This window comes from Wyeomyia smithii, chromosome 2 (assembly GCF_029784165.1).
Source record: "Wyeomyia smithii strain HCP4-BCI-WySm-NY-G18 chromosome 2, ASM2978416v1, whole genome shotgun sequence".
NCBI classification, from domain to species: domain Eukaryota; kingdom Metazoa; phylum Arthropoda; class Insecta; order Diptera; family Culicidae; genus Wyeomyia; species Wyeomyia smithii.
Genome location: NC_073695.1, coordinates 268,940,965 through 268,957,518, shown reverse-complemented (window position 1 = coordinate 268,957,518; position 16,554 = coordinate 268,940,965). Strand labels below are relative to the sequence as shown.

Here is a 16,554-nt window from a genome sequence, read left to right as displayed (position 1 = left end):
CTGGATTCCTTGGTTAATTTTCTTTGAAAATGATCTCTCAGTATTTTTCGGACATCTTACGTCTATGAATTGTAAGAAAAAGAAAAGAGATTTTTGACAAAAATTGCGCTACTTTGCAATAAAGAGGGGGGTCCTTGAGAGCGGGGGGTATTCCAATTGACACCAAAATTGGGATTTTTCCAAAGAGACAGTAAATGAATAATTCCCCCAACTTTGAACAAAATCTGTGATGGTCGTGTCCAAGTGGCATGTACACTTCGTATGGAATGACCGATATAACGTAACGAAAATAAAAATAAAATTATATCGAGGTATTACTGTATGCCATAAATGATTTTTTTATGTAGGCCCTCACGACACGGCCCTATGACAAATTCTGATTGTGATTGGTTTGGCAATTTGAATTGTTTATATTCAGTTGGTATCTCAGCTATTTTATCAATATATAAATGTATCAGTAATCGAAGAAAAAAGTTAAGCAACAATTACCTACACCAACCTACAGTGCATTTATCAATTGCACATACAAATCCAAAACAATCAACATACGCAGCATGTTTCATCCGGAGTAAAAAAAAATAATAACAATCGATGGATGGACATCGATTGCCACACCAGCAGCTACTGTCAGTTTATTCCTGTTCAAGCAGTGATATCATTAGGATTAGTTTGATTTAAGTTCGATAATTTTACTTTTTTTTTTCAAAATATAATTTTTAATTAGTAGAAAGTAACTCATATTGACAGACAGTGTTTGCATTTGGGAAAGCGCAAAAATAGCGAACTTAAAATATGATACAGACTTTAACATGAAAAAAATTTGGTTTTTGCTTATCATCCATGTTTATTTCTACTTCTTTTGATAATAAAAAGAGATGTGTTTTCATTGGACTGAAAAAAGTGGACTTGTGCTTATTAAAAGTGTGTAATTATAAAAAAATTGAACAAATTGGCTTATATAGTAACAATACAGGAAAAACGGGACCATATTCGCGAGTGAAAATTGTCTCCGCATTTTTTTTAAATTTAGTGATAAACAATCAGATTTGGACTATTGATAACCTATCAGCTGATTCTTCTATCTTTAGTTATGACTTCTGTACCACTCCTCGTTCGTTTGTTCAAGAGTTATTCCATGCAACTTCACGAATCGATTGCGAAGCATTATGTGGTGTTGTTTTTGTTATTCCTTCCAGAAACTGTACAGTTTTTCTACATCTTTTTTAAACAATTCTCTATGAAATTATTCTCAAATAATGAATAGAAATATCTAAATTCCGTAAAGTGCTTCTCTCGTTTTTCTGCTACATACAATTATTAAGAATTGTATTCGGCTCAGTAAAACAGAAAATCGTGTAGTGTCAAATAAACTTGTTTTTTTTAACTTATTTAAGTTTCGTGAAAAAAAAAAGACAGTTTGCAACGATGTATACTTTTTTACTTCTAAATATGAAAAAAAGTCTTTATAAAAAATCTCAGAAAACAAGTCTTGACTTTATAATAAATCCGTAGAACCGCAGAATAAGCCACATTATTTTAGTTTTGATATTTTGGACATCTTCATATTGAGAATATTTAACCTTTTTTAAGAGTTACGAGGCATGTGAAAGATTTCATGATAAATTAACAAATAATTAATAAATTAAATATGTTAACGTTTTGAAGAGCAATATGACTAAGGTACACGACTATGTTGACCGTTTTTTTCTGTTTGCTATACGACCTAATCTTAGCGATGACGGCATTGTACAGATATCATATCACCTGGCAAATCGCAGTCAACACCTTCAAAGGGAAATTAGTTTGCTGATAGTGGTTACACTGCCGCAAACGCAAAAGTTCACATTGTTCCAGAGTCGGTTTGATGGAGTAGCGCGGTAAATGTGCCTATCGTTTCGGAATCGAACGTGATCAGTTTCATTCGGACGCCCAAGCATTCGAATGGGTCGAATTCAGCAACAAACCGAAATGCGAATCTCGTCCCGAGGGCTCCTGGCCCTGAGTGTAGCATCTCTAATCTGTTGTTTATATTTTATCTGGAGCTGCAGCACCACGCGTTCTGACCGCCAGGATCAACAGACGGTGAAGTCGAATCCTACCTGGACTCAGTTCAGTAAATTGTGGTCCTACGAATACACAACCGCTACCCTCGACCCTAGACTACCGACGCCCCCGGGAGATATGGGAGTACCCCTGCCGAAAGAATACGACGATGAACGAATCAGTGAACTAATCAAGCAAGGATACCACGATCAAGGATTCAATCAGTACAATTCCGATATGATATCCGTTCATCGTCGGCTACCCGATTTGCGCCACCGGTGGTGTGTAACACGACAGGAGCTCCTTGCCGAACTACCGTCCACCTCGGTTGTGATTGTATTTTACAACGAAGCCTGGTCGGTGCTGATACGTACCATCCACTCAGTCCTGGACCATTCTCCACCACAGCTTCTTCGGGAGATTATTCTGGTCGATGACTGTTCGTATTTTGGTAAGTACGTACGGTTTCTACTTAGTGTTATAATAAACCACGATTAATCGAACGGAAATCGCTAGCTCACACCAAAACCCAACTCGACGATTACATTCGACCCTATCGGAAAGTCCGTGTTCTTCGATCGCCAGAGCGGATCGGTTTGATGCGTGCTCGGCTGCTTGGGGCACGGAATGCTTCCGCGGTAACGGTCACACATCTTGATGCCCACGTTGAGGTCAACATCGGCTGGTTGGAAGCACTGATGGATCGTATCGCTCGCAACCCGATGACGATCGCCATCCCGATGATGGACTGGATCGAGCCGACTGTTTTCAGCATCAAGTCAGATATTAGCCTTCAGCTGTATGGAGGCTACGATTGGGATTTGGATTTTGCCTGGAAATCGCGGGGTGGCCGCCTCGTACAACCGGAAAACCCATACGAACCGTTCGAAACTCCGGCTATGGTTGGTGGGTTATTTTCGATCCGGAAGGAGCTCTTCGCCCGCCTTGGCTGGTACGATGAGGGTTTCAGGGTGTACGGCATCGAGAACATAGAGCTGTCGATGAAGAGTTGGATGTGTGGTGCTCGAATGGAGATCGTTCCGTGTTCGCGAGTCGGACATGTCGCCAAGGCCGGACATCCATATCTACGCGAAGAGAAGAAGAATACGGTTCGGGACAATTCTTTACGCTTGGCCGAGGTTTGGATGGATGAGTACAAACAGATTGTGTTTGATAATTTCGGTGTACCGGGTTATGATGCGAATGAACTGGGAGATGTTTCAGCTAGGAAGAAATTGCGCAAAGATTTGAACTGCACCACATTTAAGCATTACATTCAGAATGTGTATCCCGAGATTAAACTGCCGATGGTTGCCGCATTCCACGGGGAGGTCAGTATAGCTCCAGCTTTGGAGAAAATTGTGATCTATTAACAAACGCTCTAACATTGTAGCTCAAGAACAAAGCTCTGGGAAATGATACCTGCTTGGAGTTCAACAAAAATATAGGTCAACTTGGAATGGCCCGGTGCGATAAGCGAAACCAGACCCAATACTGGACCCATAACAGCTACTTCGAACTGAATAGCTACGGTTCGTGTTTGGATTACACCGGATCTGTGCTGGGTGTCTACAATTGTCACAAAATGTTCGGGAATCAAAAGTTTGAATACCTGGTCGCAACAACACGGCAAATCACCAGTTCCATTCATGCGCACTGTCTAGCGGTCGATCGAAACAATACCGGCAAGCTGACTATGGAACCCTGCGACTCGAGTACGGACTTTCAGGTGTGGTTCGCTACGTTGACCGTGGTTGATATGAAACCTTTTAAAAGTAAAGCCAAGTCGCGGTAAACGGATGAACCATTCCGTTGCTTCTAGGTTTTGTAATAATAAATTTAAAAACCGACTTGTCGGAATCGTGGAAAATGTGATCTAAATCCCAGCTGGAAATTGTATACTGATTCCTTGCTGATCGTTCCCTCAAGATTAAAACAAGATTACTGTCGCATTTTGGATCCAATTCCGATCCAAATCCGATTTAATTCCAACTTGCATCCGAATGCAGCTTTAACGTTCCGGCCCCAATTTTTGACGTTGGACTAACGTCTATATCGAAGTTAGGCACCTGAATTTGAAAATCTAGTAATTCAACCAGGGAAAACCAGAGAAAAGTGGTCAGGTTTTGAGCGCTTATATATCAGTCATTTCTTTTCAGAATTTCGAGGTTTTGGCATCAACCGATCAGAAATTCTTTTACGGTTGAATTTATGTAACAAAAATAACCTATTGTTTGAGATACACTATTGAAAAATTGATAAATCACATCGATTGTCTAAATCATACCGAGCAACCAATCACCACCTCTCTTCACAAGCACAGTCGACACTAACGGATACAACCGATCTGACTTTGTTAACAGTCTCGCAGCTTTCAACCAATAACGAGCTCGCTTTCGGTAGCGGCAACAGGTGTTTCAACACCATTTTAAAATGCTTCTTTTATCATTACCACTGAACAGATTCTAAACAGGAATGGCTTGATTGATAGGGGAAATATTGCGCAAGATTGTCATATACTAATTTAAATATGTTTTCGATACTAAACTAGCTAAAAGTTGTGTTAAAAGTCGTGCACATTCAACCAATCACAAGCTCGCTTCCCCTTTGCTCGCGAATTGATTTTTGCTTTTGGCTATATAATAACCTGCGTCGTCTCATAGTAGTCATCAGTCAACAAGTGGAAGGCCACTAGAACGGTCTTGAATAATCAGCAGCGGTGGCTGATTCCAGTGGCGAAACTGAGCTGCAGCAGAACCAGAGCGGTGGTATCAGGCAGCAGCGGCGGAGGTAGTGGGCAGCTGCATTTCTACATTCTGTACGATAGCTAGAGCTGTTGCGTGTGTATGGCTAGCTATAGCGTGTGTAAGATATAGCATGTGTAGCATATTATGGCTATAGCGTGTATATCTTCAGCGTGTGTACGGATAGTTATAGCGTGTGTGTGGATAGCTGCTGCGTGTGTAATGATTACTTATGGCGTATGTATGGATAGTAATAGCACATGGTTGGATAGCTTATGCGTGTTTATAGATAGTTGTATCGGATGTATCGATAGGAATAGCGTGTGTATGGATAACTTTAGCATGTTTGTATAAAAAACTATAGCTACAGCGTGTGTATAAATAGTTTTAACGTGTGTGTAGATAGTTATAGCATGTGTGTGGATAACTATAGCGGGTGTTTATCGAAGATTATTATTGTCATTAAAAATATTAAAACGTCTTAACGAACACAGTTGTGAATTTGGTTTTACAGCAGCGATTTTAACTTCTTCAGCCAGTCTTTAGTCATCGAGAAAAAATTACTGCCTATGAATGATCAACACTTATTTACTAAAAATTTCATTTAGATCAAAACAGGTTCTTTTGAGTGTCATAAATTATTGGTAAAAAGAGTTGCAAGTTTTCTCAAAAAGCATTCATTAACTTTTCATTTTTGTTTCTCGGTCCGCGGTTTTGATTTTGTTTCTCGCACACAGAGAAAGAAACAAACTTGTCGCTATCGTGAAAAATAACAAAACAATTAGAAATGCTCTAAATCACAATTGAAGAAGTTAAGATATTTTCCTGTCACTCGCCAAAACCTTGATAACAACTACCGAAAAACGTGTAATTGAGCTCTTGCTGTATTGAGTTATTGAAATAAACGTATTTTTTGTTTAAATACATGAAGTTATATGCTGGGCTGGAGCTAACCGAGCATGAGTTTTATCACTTTAATATCAAACAATTTTTAAATTTAAAATTTTCGTTTGAATCGTTCTGGGCTCCAATTTCAGATAGTTTCGTTAAGTTTGCTTTTTGCTTAGATAGGAAAATTTTACCAATTCGCTCAATTAAATGATTGTCTTGCTGGTGCAGCTACGAACAAAGGTTTGATTCGAATATGTATGAAATGACAGCGATTAAATAAAAGATATCCATTCTTTTAGTAGGGTAGGAAACATATTCTAAGCAGCTTTAGGAACCGCCTGTGTATTCAGACGAAATACTCGAAATGTGCTGGGTGAAACTCAAACAGTAGTATATCAATCTGTCCTCTATCGTTTCCTCTGTCAAAACTTGTTTTCGGATTGTAAAACTAAGTTAGCAAACTTTGACAATCATCAATCAAAGTTACCAATCGAGGGACACTATTCCAATCACCCCGAACCTATTTTAATCAGTTTCCATCTGTTTTGCAGGCGTTTTTTTTTTCAGCACCTGAAGTGGCTCCTGAATAGCTGCAATATAGGTCGATTCGTTTCAATTGCAATTTTTCACAGATTTCTTTGTGATTAACGGTATTTCTTATATTCGTAAGACAGCTAGACAATCAAAGTTTTCGTTTCCATCATTGAAATTGTCGATAGTGGTCGAAATGCAGGAGTTTGAGGCCTGTTTTCTTCGACTGATTAAAATAGGTGCTACTGCTTAAGCCGTTCTCTACCCTATATATTATTATTTATAACGTTTTAACGTCTCAGCATTCAGAAATGCACTAGATAAAATTGCAGCAAATACTAGAGTTGCAATTCTCTCTATTATTTGTTTTAATGGAAAATAAGAATACCGTAGTCCAACGTCATGCGGTCGTGTCTTGAATACCACCAATACCATTTATTTTTTCCATTCAAATTTAAAGACAACTGTAACATGAAATTTCGTACAGCTTTTTGAGTCTGAAGGGTGTATCAAAACACTACAATGTCTTATGTCCGACGTTTCGGCCTCTGGACTTGGCCTTCCTCAGGAGATCTACAAATTTATTCAAACATCTATCTTCTTCTTCTATATCTATAAATGCGAATGTCTGTCTGTCTGTCTGTTCCCTATAGACTCAAAAACTACTGAACCGATTACCGTGAAAATTTGTACATAGGGGTTTTCGAGTACGGGGAGTAATCCTAAAATATTAGTTTTGTTCTATCTCATAAGCGTAGGCAAGGGGGGGTGAATTTTTGGTTCATGAACCTGAAAACTTCCTCCCCGATAACCGTTCAAATTTATATCAAGAATGTTTATGTGTCTTACTCTGTCATGTTAGACCTTCGTGTATCTCAGAGGCGTTGCAAGGATGATGGAGGGGGGTGAACAATGTAAACCTTTGATGATTTTAAAACTGCTGGACCGATCAGCATCAATTTCGGTATGCAGAATCTTTAGTAGCTGATGTATTTAAACGGCTTTGAATATTGTATATTCCATTAGCGTGGCAAAGGGGGGGGGGGTGGTGGAAGTAAATTTGCTATTTGTAAACTTCTCAACACCAAACTCAATTACCATGCCAGTTTTTATGAGTAGGTTAGATTCTAAAACATTGATTTTTCTATATCTCAGTGGCGTAGAAAGGAGGGGGTGTATTAAATTTCATTATTTGTAATTTATTAAAAAGTTCTTCATGAATATTTATATACAGGTGTTTTCGGATATGAGACGTGCTTGCAACATAACTTTGTCATTGAGGACTTTGCAACATTCAGTAGCGTAGTTAAGAGGAAGGGGGGGAGGTATGAATGTTGTTAATTAATTTTTAAAACTCTCAACCGATTATCATTCGATTCGGTAAATACAGGTCGTGTAGTAGCATATATCTTCTATTTATCTTCTATATCTATAAATGCGAATGTCTATTTGTCTGTCTGTCTGTCTGTCTGTCTATCTGTCTGTCTCTTCTCTATAGACTCAAAAACAACTGAACCGATTACCGTGAAAAACTGTACATAGGAGTTTTCGAGTACGGGGAGTAATCCCAAAACATTATTTTTACTGTACCTCATAAGCGTAGGCAAGGGGGGCGAATTTGCGGTTTGTGTGTTTATTAATTTTAAAACCGTCGTTAACTCCTATCATCATTTTAATTTAATTGTAAAGGGTTCCAAGCCTAAAGGGTGTTCCCATGATATTGTTCCCTCTCCGATTTTCTTTGTTTTTTGCAACAATAGATTGGAAAATTTGCACGCCTTCATTAACATGCGGCAAAATTCTAATGTTATGACAACAACTATGGAACTATTGAAAAATGTCGAGACATGTTTTGAACTCATATTTCGACAAATTAGAGCTGAAAAAACCAATATTTATATATTATTTTCGGAACCGAGGTTTTATCTAGAGACCGGAATTCAACCCAAAATGTCAATATGACGTTCTCCGGTTTTTGGAAAACATTCTAAAATGACTCAATCTAGAAACCATTTTGAAATGAAATATGGCGATTTCCAGTTCCAGAAAATTATCTAATACCACTCATTATTGTTATTTTTGAAACCAAAATGATACCCAGAAGCCCAAAATCGAGTTCAGTCACAATTTTTAAAATCCAAGATGGGGGTTTCCGATTTCCAGAAAACATTCTGAAATGATCAAATTCTAGGTGTTTTTGGAATCTAGATAAATCCCAGGGACCTAAAATCAACTTTAAGCACCACTTTGAAATCCGAGATGATGATTTCCAGTTTACAAAAATGATCAAATATCACCCAATATGAGCACTGCTGCAATCAAGATGATACACATAGGCCAAAAATCGTCATTTTGAAATTCGAAGTGGCAACTTGCGGTTGCTGGAAAACAGCCAAAAAAAGTCATTCCAGAACCGAGACGAAATACAGGATGGCGACTAACGGTTACCGAAAAAGACCAAATACTACATTGTGTGATAGCCTTCGACCCAGAATCGACTTTACAGACCATTTTAGAATCCAATTTGATGGTTTCCGGTTTGCGGAAACCAACCAATAATGACCGAACACCAACGAAATGATACCAAGAGACCTGAAATCAATTCAAGACGCCGTTTCGAAATCCATGATGGTGGCTTCCGTTTTCCAAAAATCACCAAATACCACCCAAAATGGCTACATCCGTAATTGAGATAATGCTCATAGGCCAGAAATCGACCCCTGACGAATTTTAATTTTAATTCGAAGTGGCCATTTCCAGCTATTGGAAAACGGCCGAGAATTATCATTTCGGAATCGAGATGATGCCCGAATACCGGAGTACAAATCCAGATGCCACTTTAAAATCCAAGGTGGCGACTTCCGACTTTCGGAAAACAGCCTTCAATGGCAAAACACCACCAAATACCGGTATTGCAAATGGTGCCCACAGACCGTGAATCAAATCCAGACGCCATTTTAAAATCCAACATGGCGATTTCTAGTGTCAGAAAATTACCAAAAACAACCCAACACGGGCATTTCTGTAATCAAGATGATGCACATTGACCAAAAATCGTCCCCAGACACTATTTTGACATTCGAAGTGGCAACTTCCGGTTGTTGGGTAACAAAAATCAACAGTCCAGAACCGAGATGACACCCAGGGACCTGATATCAAATCCAGACGCTATTGGAAAATGCAAGATGGCGACACCCGGTTACCGAAAATGACCATATAAGACAGCCAGTGGCCGAAAATCGACTTAACAGACCAAGTCCAATATGAAGAATTCCGGTTTCTGGAAAACATCCTCTAATGACCGAACACCACCAAATATGAGCATTTCTGGAATCAAAATGATGCCAAGACACCTGTAATCACATAACACGCCGTTTAGAAATCCAAGATGGTGACTTCCGGTTTTCATAAATCACCAAGCATCAAACAAAATGGGTATTTCTGTTATCGAGACCGGAGAACAAATCCAGACGCCTTTTTGCAACTCAACTGCAATAACGATATCCGGCTACTGGGAAATACCAAATATCACCCAATATGGGTATTGCGTAGACGCTTAAAAATGATTACAGACGCCATTTTAAAATCAACGTTGCAACGTTAGGATGTTGGCAAACAGCCAAAAATGATCATTCCGGAATTGATACGATACCCAAAGATTGGAAATCAAATCCGACGCAATTTTAAAATCCAAGATAGTGATTTTATGATATGCGATTTTCACAATACCAAATACCGAATACCAGGCGCCAAATCCAAGATGGTGATTTTCGGTTTCTGGAAAACATCTAAAATGATAGGTGATAATTATAAACATAAACATATTAATATAAAATAATCCATCGTAATTATTGAACTCATCTTTTCTTATCGTTCTCGAATGCAATAATGCAAGCCATGTTTACGTAGTTCTACGTCAAATTTGCGGTTGTGGCTTTGCACACAACATTACGAGATGAATATCTCATTAAAATTAAAATATATTGGACTGATACTGTTGATTTTGCTGATTCTCGCGGATTTTCTAATTAACGCTTTTTTACCACGATTCTCCTCGCGGATTTTCTAACTATCGCGGTTTTTACGCGATTTTTTACGCGTTTTTTTTACGAGGTACGTATATCACACTTGATAAAACACTGACTGTATAGGCACAAATATTTTTATTAATGGATTATCTTATATTGTCGGAAATAATTGTTCACCACCCAACATTAACAGGTTGAGGTAGTTATCAAAATTAATGGATACCCTTTTTATTTGTAAAACGAATACACTCCTTGAATTATTTGTAATCGAAATAACCATTTCAATTTGTTCATGTTTCGTGGGTTACGTGGGTTTTTTGCACGTGTTACTTGATTAGAGAATGCTTTAGTTTTTTTCTAGCCCAAATAATAAGCTTAGTAACAGAACGTTCCGTAAAGTTTTTGAGTTCTTTCCGAATGTATTTGTTAGAGTTTTTAAAGAAATCGAAACGTTGTAGAAAGAAAAACAGAAAAACAGTTTTTAGGGGAGAATACTTACAGCCTTATAGATATAACATGGTAATGCTAATTTTTGTTCAAAATTATGTACATTTGAGAGATATGCGGTTGTCGTAAACTTAATGGCGCAGCAACGCGGGCCGGGTATCAGCTAGTTTTATATAAATAGTACTTTTTTTTTCTTCAAAAACTCCAACATTGTCTTTTCTGAAAACTACTTCTATGCTTAGAATGGATAAACATTTCTTGATTACTTGATATGCCTTGATACTTGGTGCAAAAAAATGAAACAGAGCTTTTAAATCTAATTGCTAAAATTTACGTACACACTTTCATCCCCATCACTCCATTTGCATTCTCGGCACTATTTGATTTTCTTGGTAAATAAGAAAGAGAAAAAGTTCTTGAAACTTTACCAGAGAACACTGTATAGAAAAGAAATGATAAGGCGCTTAGAGACCATCCATTTATGATGTCACGCATTTAGGGAGGGGTGGGGGCTTCAATTATTGTGACATTTTGTGACATATTGGGGAGAGGGGGTTAGCTTGAGTGTGACATCACATTTGAACTCAAAAAAAAAATAAATAAACAAATAAAAAAAACACATACCTAACCACAGAGTTCAACTCAGAACTATTTATGATATTTGCATCATTCATTTATAGTTCTACGTTCCCCTTTTTATGCTTAAGATTTGCTTTAGATAAATGAATTTTTTTTATGTTAAAAAGCATAATATTCGTTAATTATGTTTTACCGTGCATGTTCGTTTATGAATGCCAGCGCAATTTCATTTATTTTTAGTGTCTCTCAATCCAATCAATGAATACAAAACCTGTGACAAAGCGTAAATAAAAATGCTTGGCTATTGTAACATATGGACAAGATTTGGATTGCAGTTACTGTCTCGGCTTTCTATATCGTCGATATGCGACTCCATCAACAGCATCCTTGGATTTAGAACTAAACGCTTTCTAGTTATCTTCTATAATCTTCTTTTCCTTTTAGTTTCAGTTTTTCTTCCAGTAAAATCGTTCTTATCAAGAAAAAATGCATTTCTAACAAATTTCTCCATTTTCAATCAATTATTAACAAAAAAGGGGAAGGGGGGGGGGGGTTTAAAAACGTGACGTAATTAAGGGGGGTGGGGGGTCAAGAAAGTTGTGACAGCTTGTGACAAGGGAGAGGGGGGGAGTTATTTTTTCCAAATTTTGCGTGACATCATAAATGGATCATCCCTTACCGATATAGTAAATGCCACATCAAAACGGGCGCGCTGTATGATTTTGCATGGCCGTTAATCGTTCTAGTGTTACAGTACTCATAACGGTGAGGTGTCATAACTCTTCTATACAGAGTTCGTTCAACTTAACTCGTTCCCTCTACTTTTATTGTTATGAATTGAACACAAACAGTGCTTCCATGTCTGCCGTAAAACATGTTTCGGCTCTGAATGATACATTTTTATTTGTTTACCATATTTTTTTGATTATCACACGATCTTTTTGTGTATGATTTCCGAATGTCAAAATCTTATAAAATATATCAAACATAAAAGTTATCACCAGAAAAAAAGTAACGAGAAATGAATCGATAGGAAAAAAAATTGATGGATAAAGCATAAAGGTTAATTTTTTACTTAAGAAATAAAACATAAAAAAACAAATGGGAAAAAAAATTTTTAACTAAAGGAAACATGAGAAAAATCAAGTGAGAGAATAAGGATGAATAGAGAAGAATAATACATCTGATATGAATAATAAAATTGGGACATAAAACCATAATAAAATGTTTATTTCAGAACGAGAATATTAGCAAAAAAATGCAATAGAAACAGAAAAGGAGAATGGAATATCAGCGCTAAATATTAAAACTTCAAAAAAATGTGGAAAAACTCAGAAAAATAAAGGGAAAGAAAACAGAAAAAAACGAAAGGTGCCAAAGGAAAAATCGGCAAAGAAAAAAAAACAGAAAAATTTTGGGGGTGTTTTTTTAACAACTTACTTACTTACTTAGATGGCCGTACATCCTAAGACATGGCTTTGCATAACGTGGTTCCGCCAATTCACTCGGTCCATGGCTGCCTGCCTCCAGTTCCGTAGGCACCCGGTACTTTGCAGATCGTGCTCCATCTGGTCCACCCATCTCGCTCGTTGCGCCCCTCGCCTTCTCGTTCCCGCCGGATTTGAAGCAAACGCCAATTTTGCAGGGTAGCTATCCGGCATTCTAGCTACATGCCCTGCTCAGCGTATCCTTCCAGCTTTAGCCACTTTCTGAATACTGGGTTCACCATAGAGGCGCGCAAGCTCGTGGTTCATCCTACGCCTCCACACTCCGTTCTCCTGCACACCGCCAAAGATGGTTCTTAGCACCCGACGTTCAAAAACTCCGAGTGCTCGCAAGTTCTCCTCGAGCATTGTCCACGTCTCATGCCCGTAGAGAACGACCGGTCTTCTTAGCGTTTTGTACAGGATACACTTGGTGCAAAGACTCAGATTTTGCGACCGTTGTTTTTTATGGAGCCCATAGTAGGCACGACTTCTACTGATAATACGTCTTCTTATCTCCCGGCTGGTATCGTTGTTCGTAGTTACCAGAGAGCCGAGGTACACAAACTCGTCGACCACCTTGAACTCATCCCCGTCGATTGTTACCGTATTGCCTAGGCGTGCCCTGTCGTGCTCGGACCCACCTGCAAGCATATACTTAGTTTTTGACGTATTAATTTTCTGTCCGATCCTATCTGCTTCACGTTTCAGTCATGTATACTGGTCTGCCACCGTCTCAAATTTTCTGCCGACAATATCCACGTCATCCGCAAAACAAATAAATTGACCTGATCTGTTGAAAATCGTGCCCCGCATGTCAAACCCCGCTCGTCTCAACACCCTATAGCGCGACGTTAAACAATAAGCAGGAGAGACCATCACCTTGTCGGAGCCCCCTGTGAGACTCGAAAGGGTCCGACGTTCCACCCGAAAATCTCACACAACACTTCACATCCTCCATCGTAGCCATAATCAGTCTTGTCAGCTTCCCCAGGAAGCCGTTTTCGTCTAGAATTTTCCATAGCTCTTGTCGGTTTATTGAATCGTATGCGGCTTTAAAATCGACGAAAAGATGGTGTGTAGGGACTCTAAACTCACGGCACTTTTGGAGGATCTGCCGCAGTGTAAAGATCTGGTCTGTTGTAGACCGTCCTTCCATGAAGCCGGCCTGATAGCTTCCTACAAACCTGCTGGCTAATGGTGACAGGCGTTGGAAGATGACCTGGGAAAACACTTTGTAGGCAGGACTGTGATCGCTCGATAGTTCTCGCAGTCTAGTTTGTCGCCCTTTTTGTATATGGGGCAGATAACCCCTTCTTTCCACTCCTCCGGTAGCTGTTCTGTTTCCCAGATCTCGACGATCAGCCGATGCAGCGAGCTAGCCAGTTTGTCGGGGCCCATCTTAATAAGCTCAGCTCCGATGCCGTCTTTTCCGGCCGCTTTGTTGTTCTTGAGCTGCCGGATCGCATCCTTAACTTCGCTTATTAGTGGGGGTGGCACATCTTCGTCGTTCGTTGCACCGACCACGTCTTCTCCGCTCCTGTTGTGGTCTCCTGCTTGCACGCCATTCAGGTGTTCATCGTAGTGCTGCTTCCACCTTTCGATCACCTCACGATCATCCGTCAAAATGCCTCCATTCTTATCCCTACACATTTCGGCTCGTGGGACAAAGCCTCTGCGGGATCCGTTGAGTTTTTGGTAGAACTTTCGTGTTTCGTGTGTGCGGTGCAGCTGCTCGAGTTCTTCATATTCCTCCTCTTCCTGGCGACGCTTTTTTTCCTCAAAGAGTTGGACTTACTGCCTCCGTTTCAGTCTATATCGCTCCACATTCTGACGGGTGGCTCTACGCAGCATTGTTGCCCGCGCTGCGTTCTTCTCGTCCAAAATCTGCCGACATTCTTCGTCAAACCACTCGTTACGTCGATTCGGTTGCACGTGTCCCAGGACTTCCTCCGCAGCACTGCTGATAGCTGTTTTCACGGCATTCCAGCGATCCCCTAGAGGGGCTTCTTCAAGCTCTCCCTCTTCTGGCAGTGCAGCTTCGAGCGATGACGCGTACTGTGTTGCGATGTCGTGTTGCTTCAGCCGCGCGAGATTATACCGTGGCGGGCGACGGTACCGTATGTTATTCACAACGGATAGTTTTTGGCGTATCTTAACCATCACTAGGTAGTGATCCGAATCGATGTTAGCGCCTCGATGTGATCTGACATCGATGATGTCCGAGAAGTGCCGACCATCTATCAAAACGTGGTCGATTTGTGTTTCTGTTCAACTCGGTGATCTTCAGGTGAGTCTATGGTGGAGGCTATGCTGGAAAAATACGTCCAATCACCGGTCTGTACTCCTCCTTTGTTAACAAATAATACGGAAACTAAACAAAGAATGAAGAAAAAAGATGAACATATTAGGTTAGCAGAAACAGGAGAGGAAATAAAAAAACACAACGAGTAAAAAAATAGAACTTTTGTGAAAACGAATGAAAAAAAGGACAGAGAGAAAAATACTGGAAAGGAGAAAGAAAAAAAGAAAAATTTAAGAACAAAACCTCGAAAGAGTTGAAAGGAAATAAGACAAACAAAAAAATCAAAAATAATAAGCAAAATAGAGGAAAGTCCACGAAAAAGTAAGAAAGAAATATCAGCGATAACAATTAAAACAAATCACGGAAAATTTTGAAAAATTGGAAAAATACGGATGAACAAAAAGCCCTAAATATATGAAAAAATAAATGGTATTGGTGGTATTCAAGACACGACCGCATGACGTTGGACTACGGTATTCTTATTTTCCATAAAAACAAATAATAGAGAGAATTGCAACTCTAGTATTTGCTGCAATTTTATCTAGTGCATTTCTGAATGCTGAGACGTTAAAACGTTATAAATAATAATATATAGGGTAGGGAACGGCTTAAGCAGTAGCACCTATTTTAATCAGTCGAAGAAAACAGGCCTCAAACTCCTGCATTTCGACCACTATCGACAATTTCAATGATGGAAACGAAAACTTTGATTGTCTAGCTGTCTTACGAATATAAGAAATACCGTTAATCACAAAGAAATCAGTGAACAATTGCAATTGAAACGAATCGACCTATATTGCAGCCATTCAGGAGCCACTTCAGGTGCTGAAAAAAAAACGCCTGCAAAACAGATGGAAACTGCTTAAAATAGGTTCGAGGTGATTGGAATAGTGTCCCTCGATTGGTAACTTTGATTGATGATTGTCAAAGTTTGCTAACTTAGTTTTACAATCCGAAAACAAGTTCTGACAGAGGAAACGATAGAGAGCAGATTGATATACTACTGTTTGAGTTTCACCCAGCACATTTCGAGTATTTCGTCTGAATACACAGGCGGTTCCTAAAGCTGCTTAGAATATGTTTCCTACCCTACTAAAAGAATGGACATCTTTTAATTAATCGCTGTCATTTCATACATATTCGAATCAAACCTTTGTTCGTAGCTGCACCAGCAAGACAATCATTTAATTGAGCGAATTGGTAAATTTTTCCTATCTAAGCAAAAAGCAAACTTAACGAAACTATCTGAAATTGGAGCCCAGAACGATTCAAACGAAAATTTTAAATTTAAAAATTGTTTGATATTAAATTGATAAAACTCATGCTCGGTTAGCTCCAGCCCAGCATATAACTTCATGTATTTAAACAAAAAATACGTTTATTTGAATAACTTAATACAGCAAGAGCTCAATTACACGTTTTTCGGTAGTTGTTATCAAGGTTTTGGCGAGTGACAGGAAAATATCTTAACTTCTTCAATTGTGATTTAGAGCATTTCTAAT

General features: G+C 39.0%; 1 protein-coding gene across 1 annotated transcript; it reads left to right on the top strand.

Annotated features, from left to right (window-relative positions):
• The first annotated feature begins 1,399 nt into the window (after positions 1-1,399).
• LOC129725405 (putative polypeptide N-acetylgalactosaminyltransferase 9) lies at positions 1,400-4,416 on the top strand. The gene is made up of 3 exons (XM_055681218.1): positions 1,400-2,494; positions 2,560-3,374; positions 3,437-4,416. The coding sequence occupies exons 1-3, from the start codon at positions 1,942-1,944 to the stop codon at positions 3,836-3,838; spliced, it is 1,770 nt and encodes a 589-aa protein (XP_055537193.1). The 5' UTR covers positions 1,400-1,941; the 3' UTR covers positions 3,839-4,416.
• The last annotated feature ends 12,138 nt before the right edge of the window (positions 4,417-16,554 follow it).

Bases quoted from the DNA above. Each gene is read 5' to 3' on its own strand.
- LOC129725405 (XM_055681218.1), top strand. From the start codon at position 1,942: ATGGGTCGAATTCAGCAACAAACCGAAATGCGAATCTCGTCCCGAGGG. The intron at 2,495-2,559 runs GTAAGTACGTAC...GGAAATCGCTAG, and splicing joins CGATGACTGTTCGTATTTTG to CTCACACCAAAACCCAACTC. The intron at 3,375-3,436 runs GTCAGTATAGCT...CTAACATTGTAG, and splicing joins TTGCCGCATTCCACGGGGAG to CTCAAGAACAAAGCTCTGGG.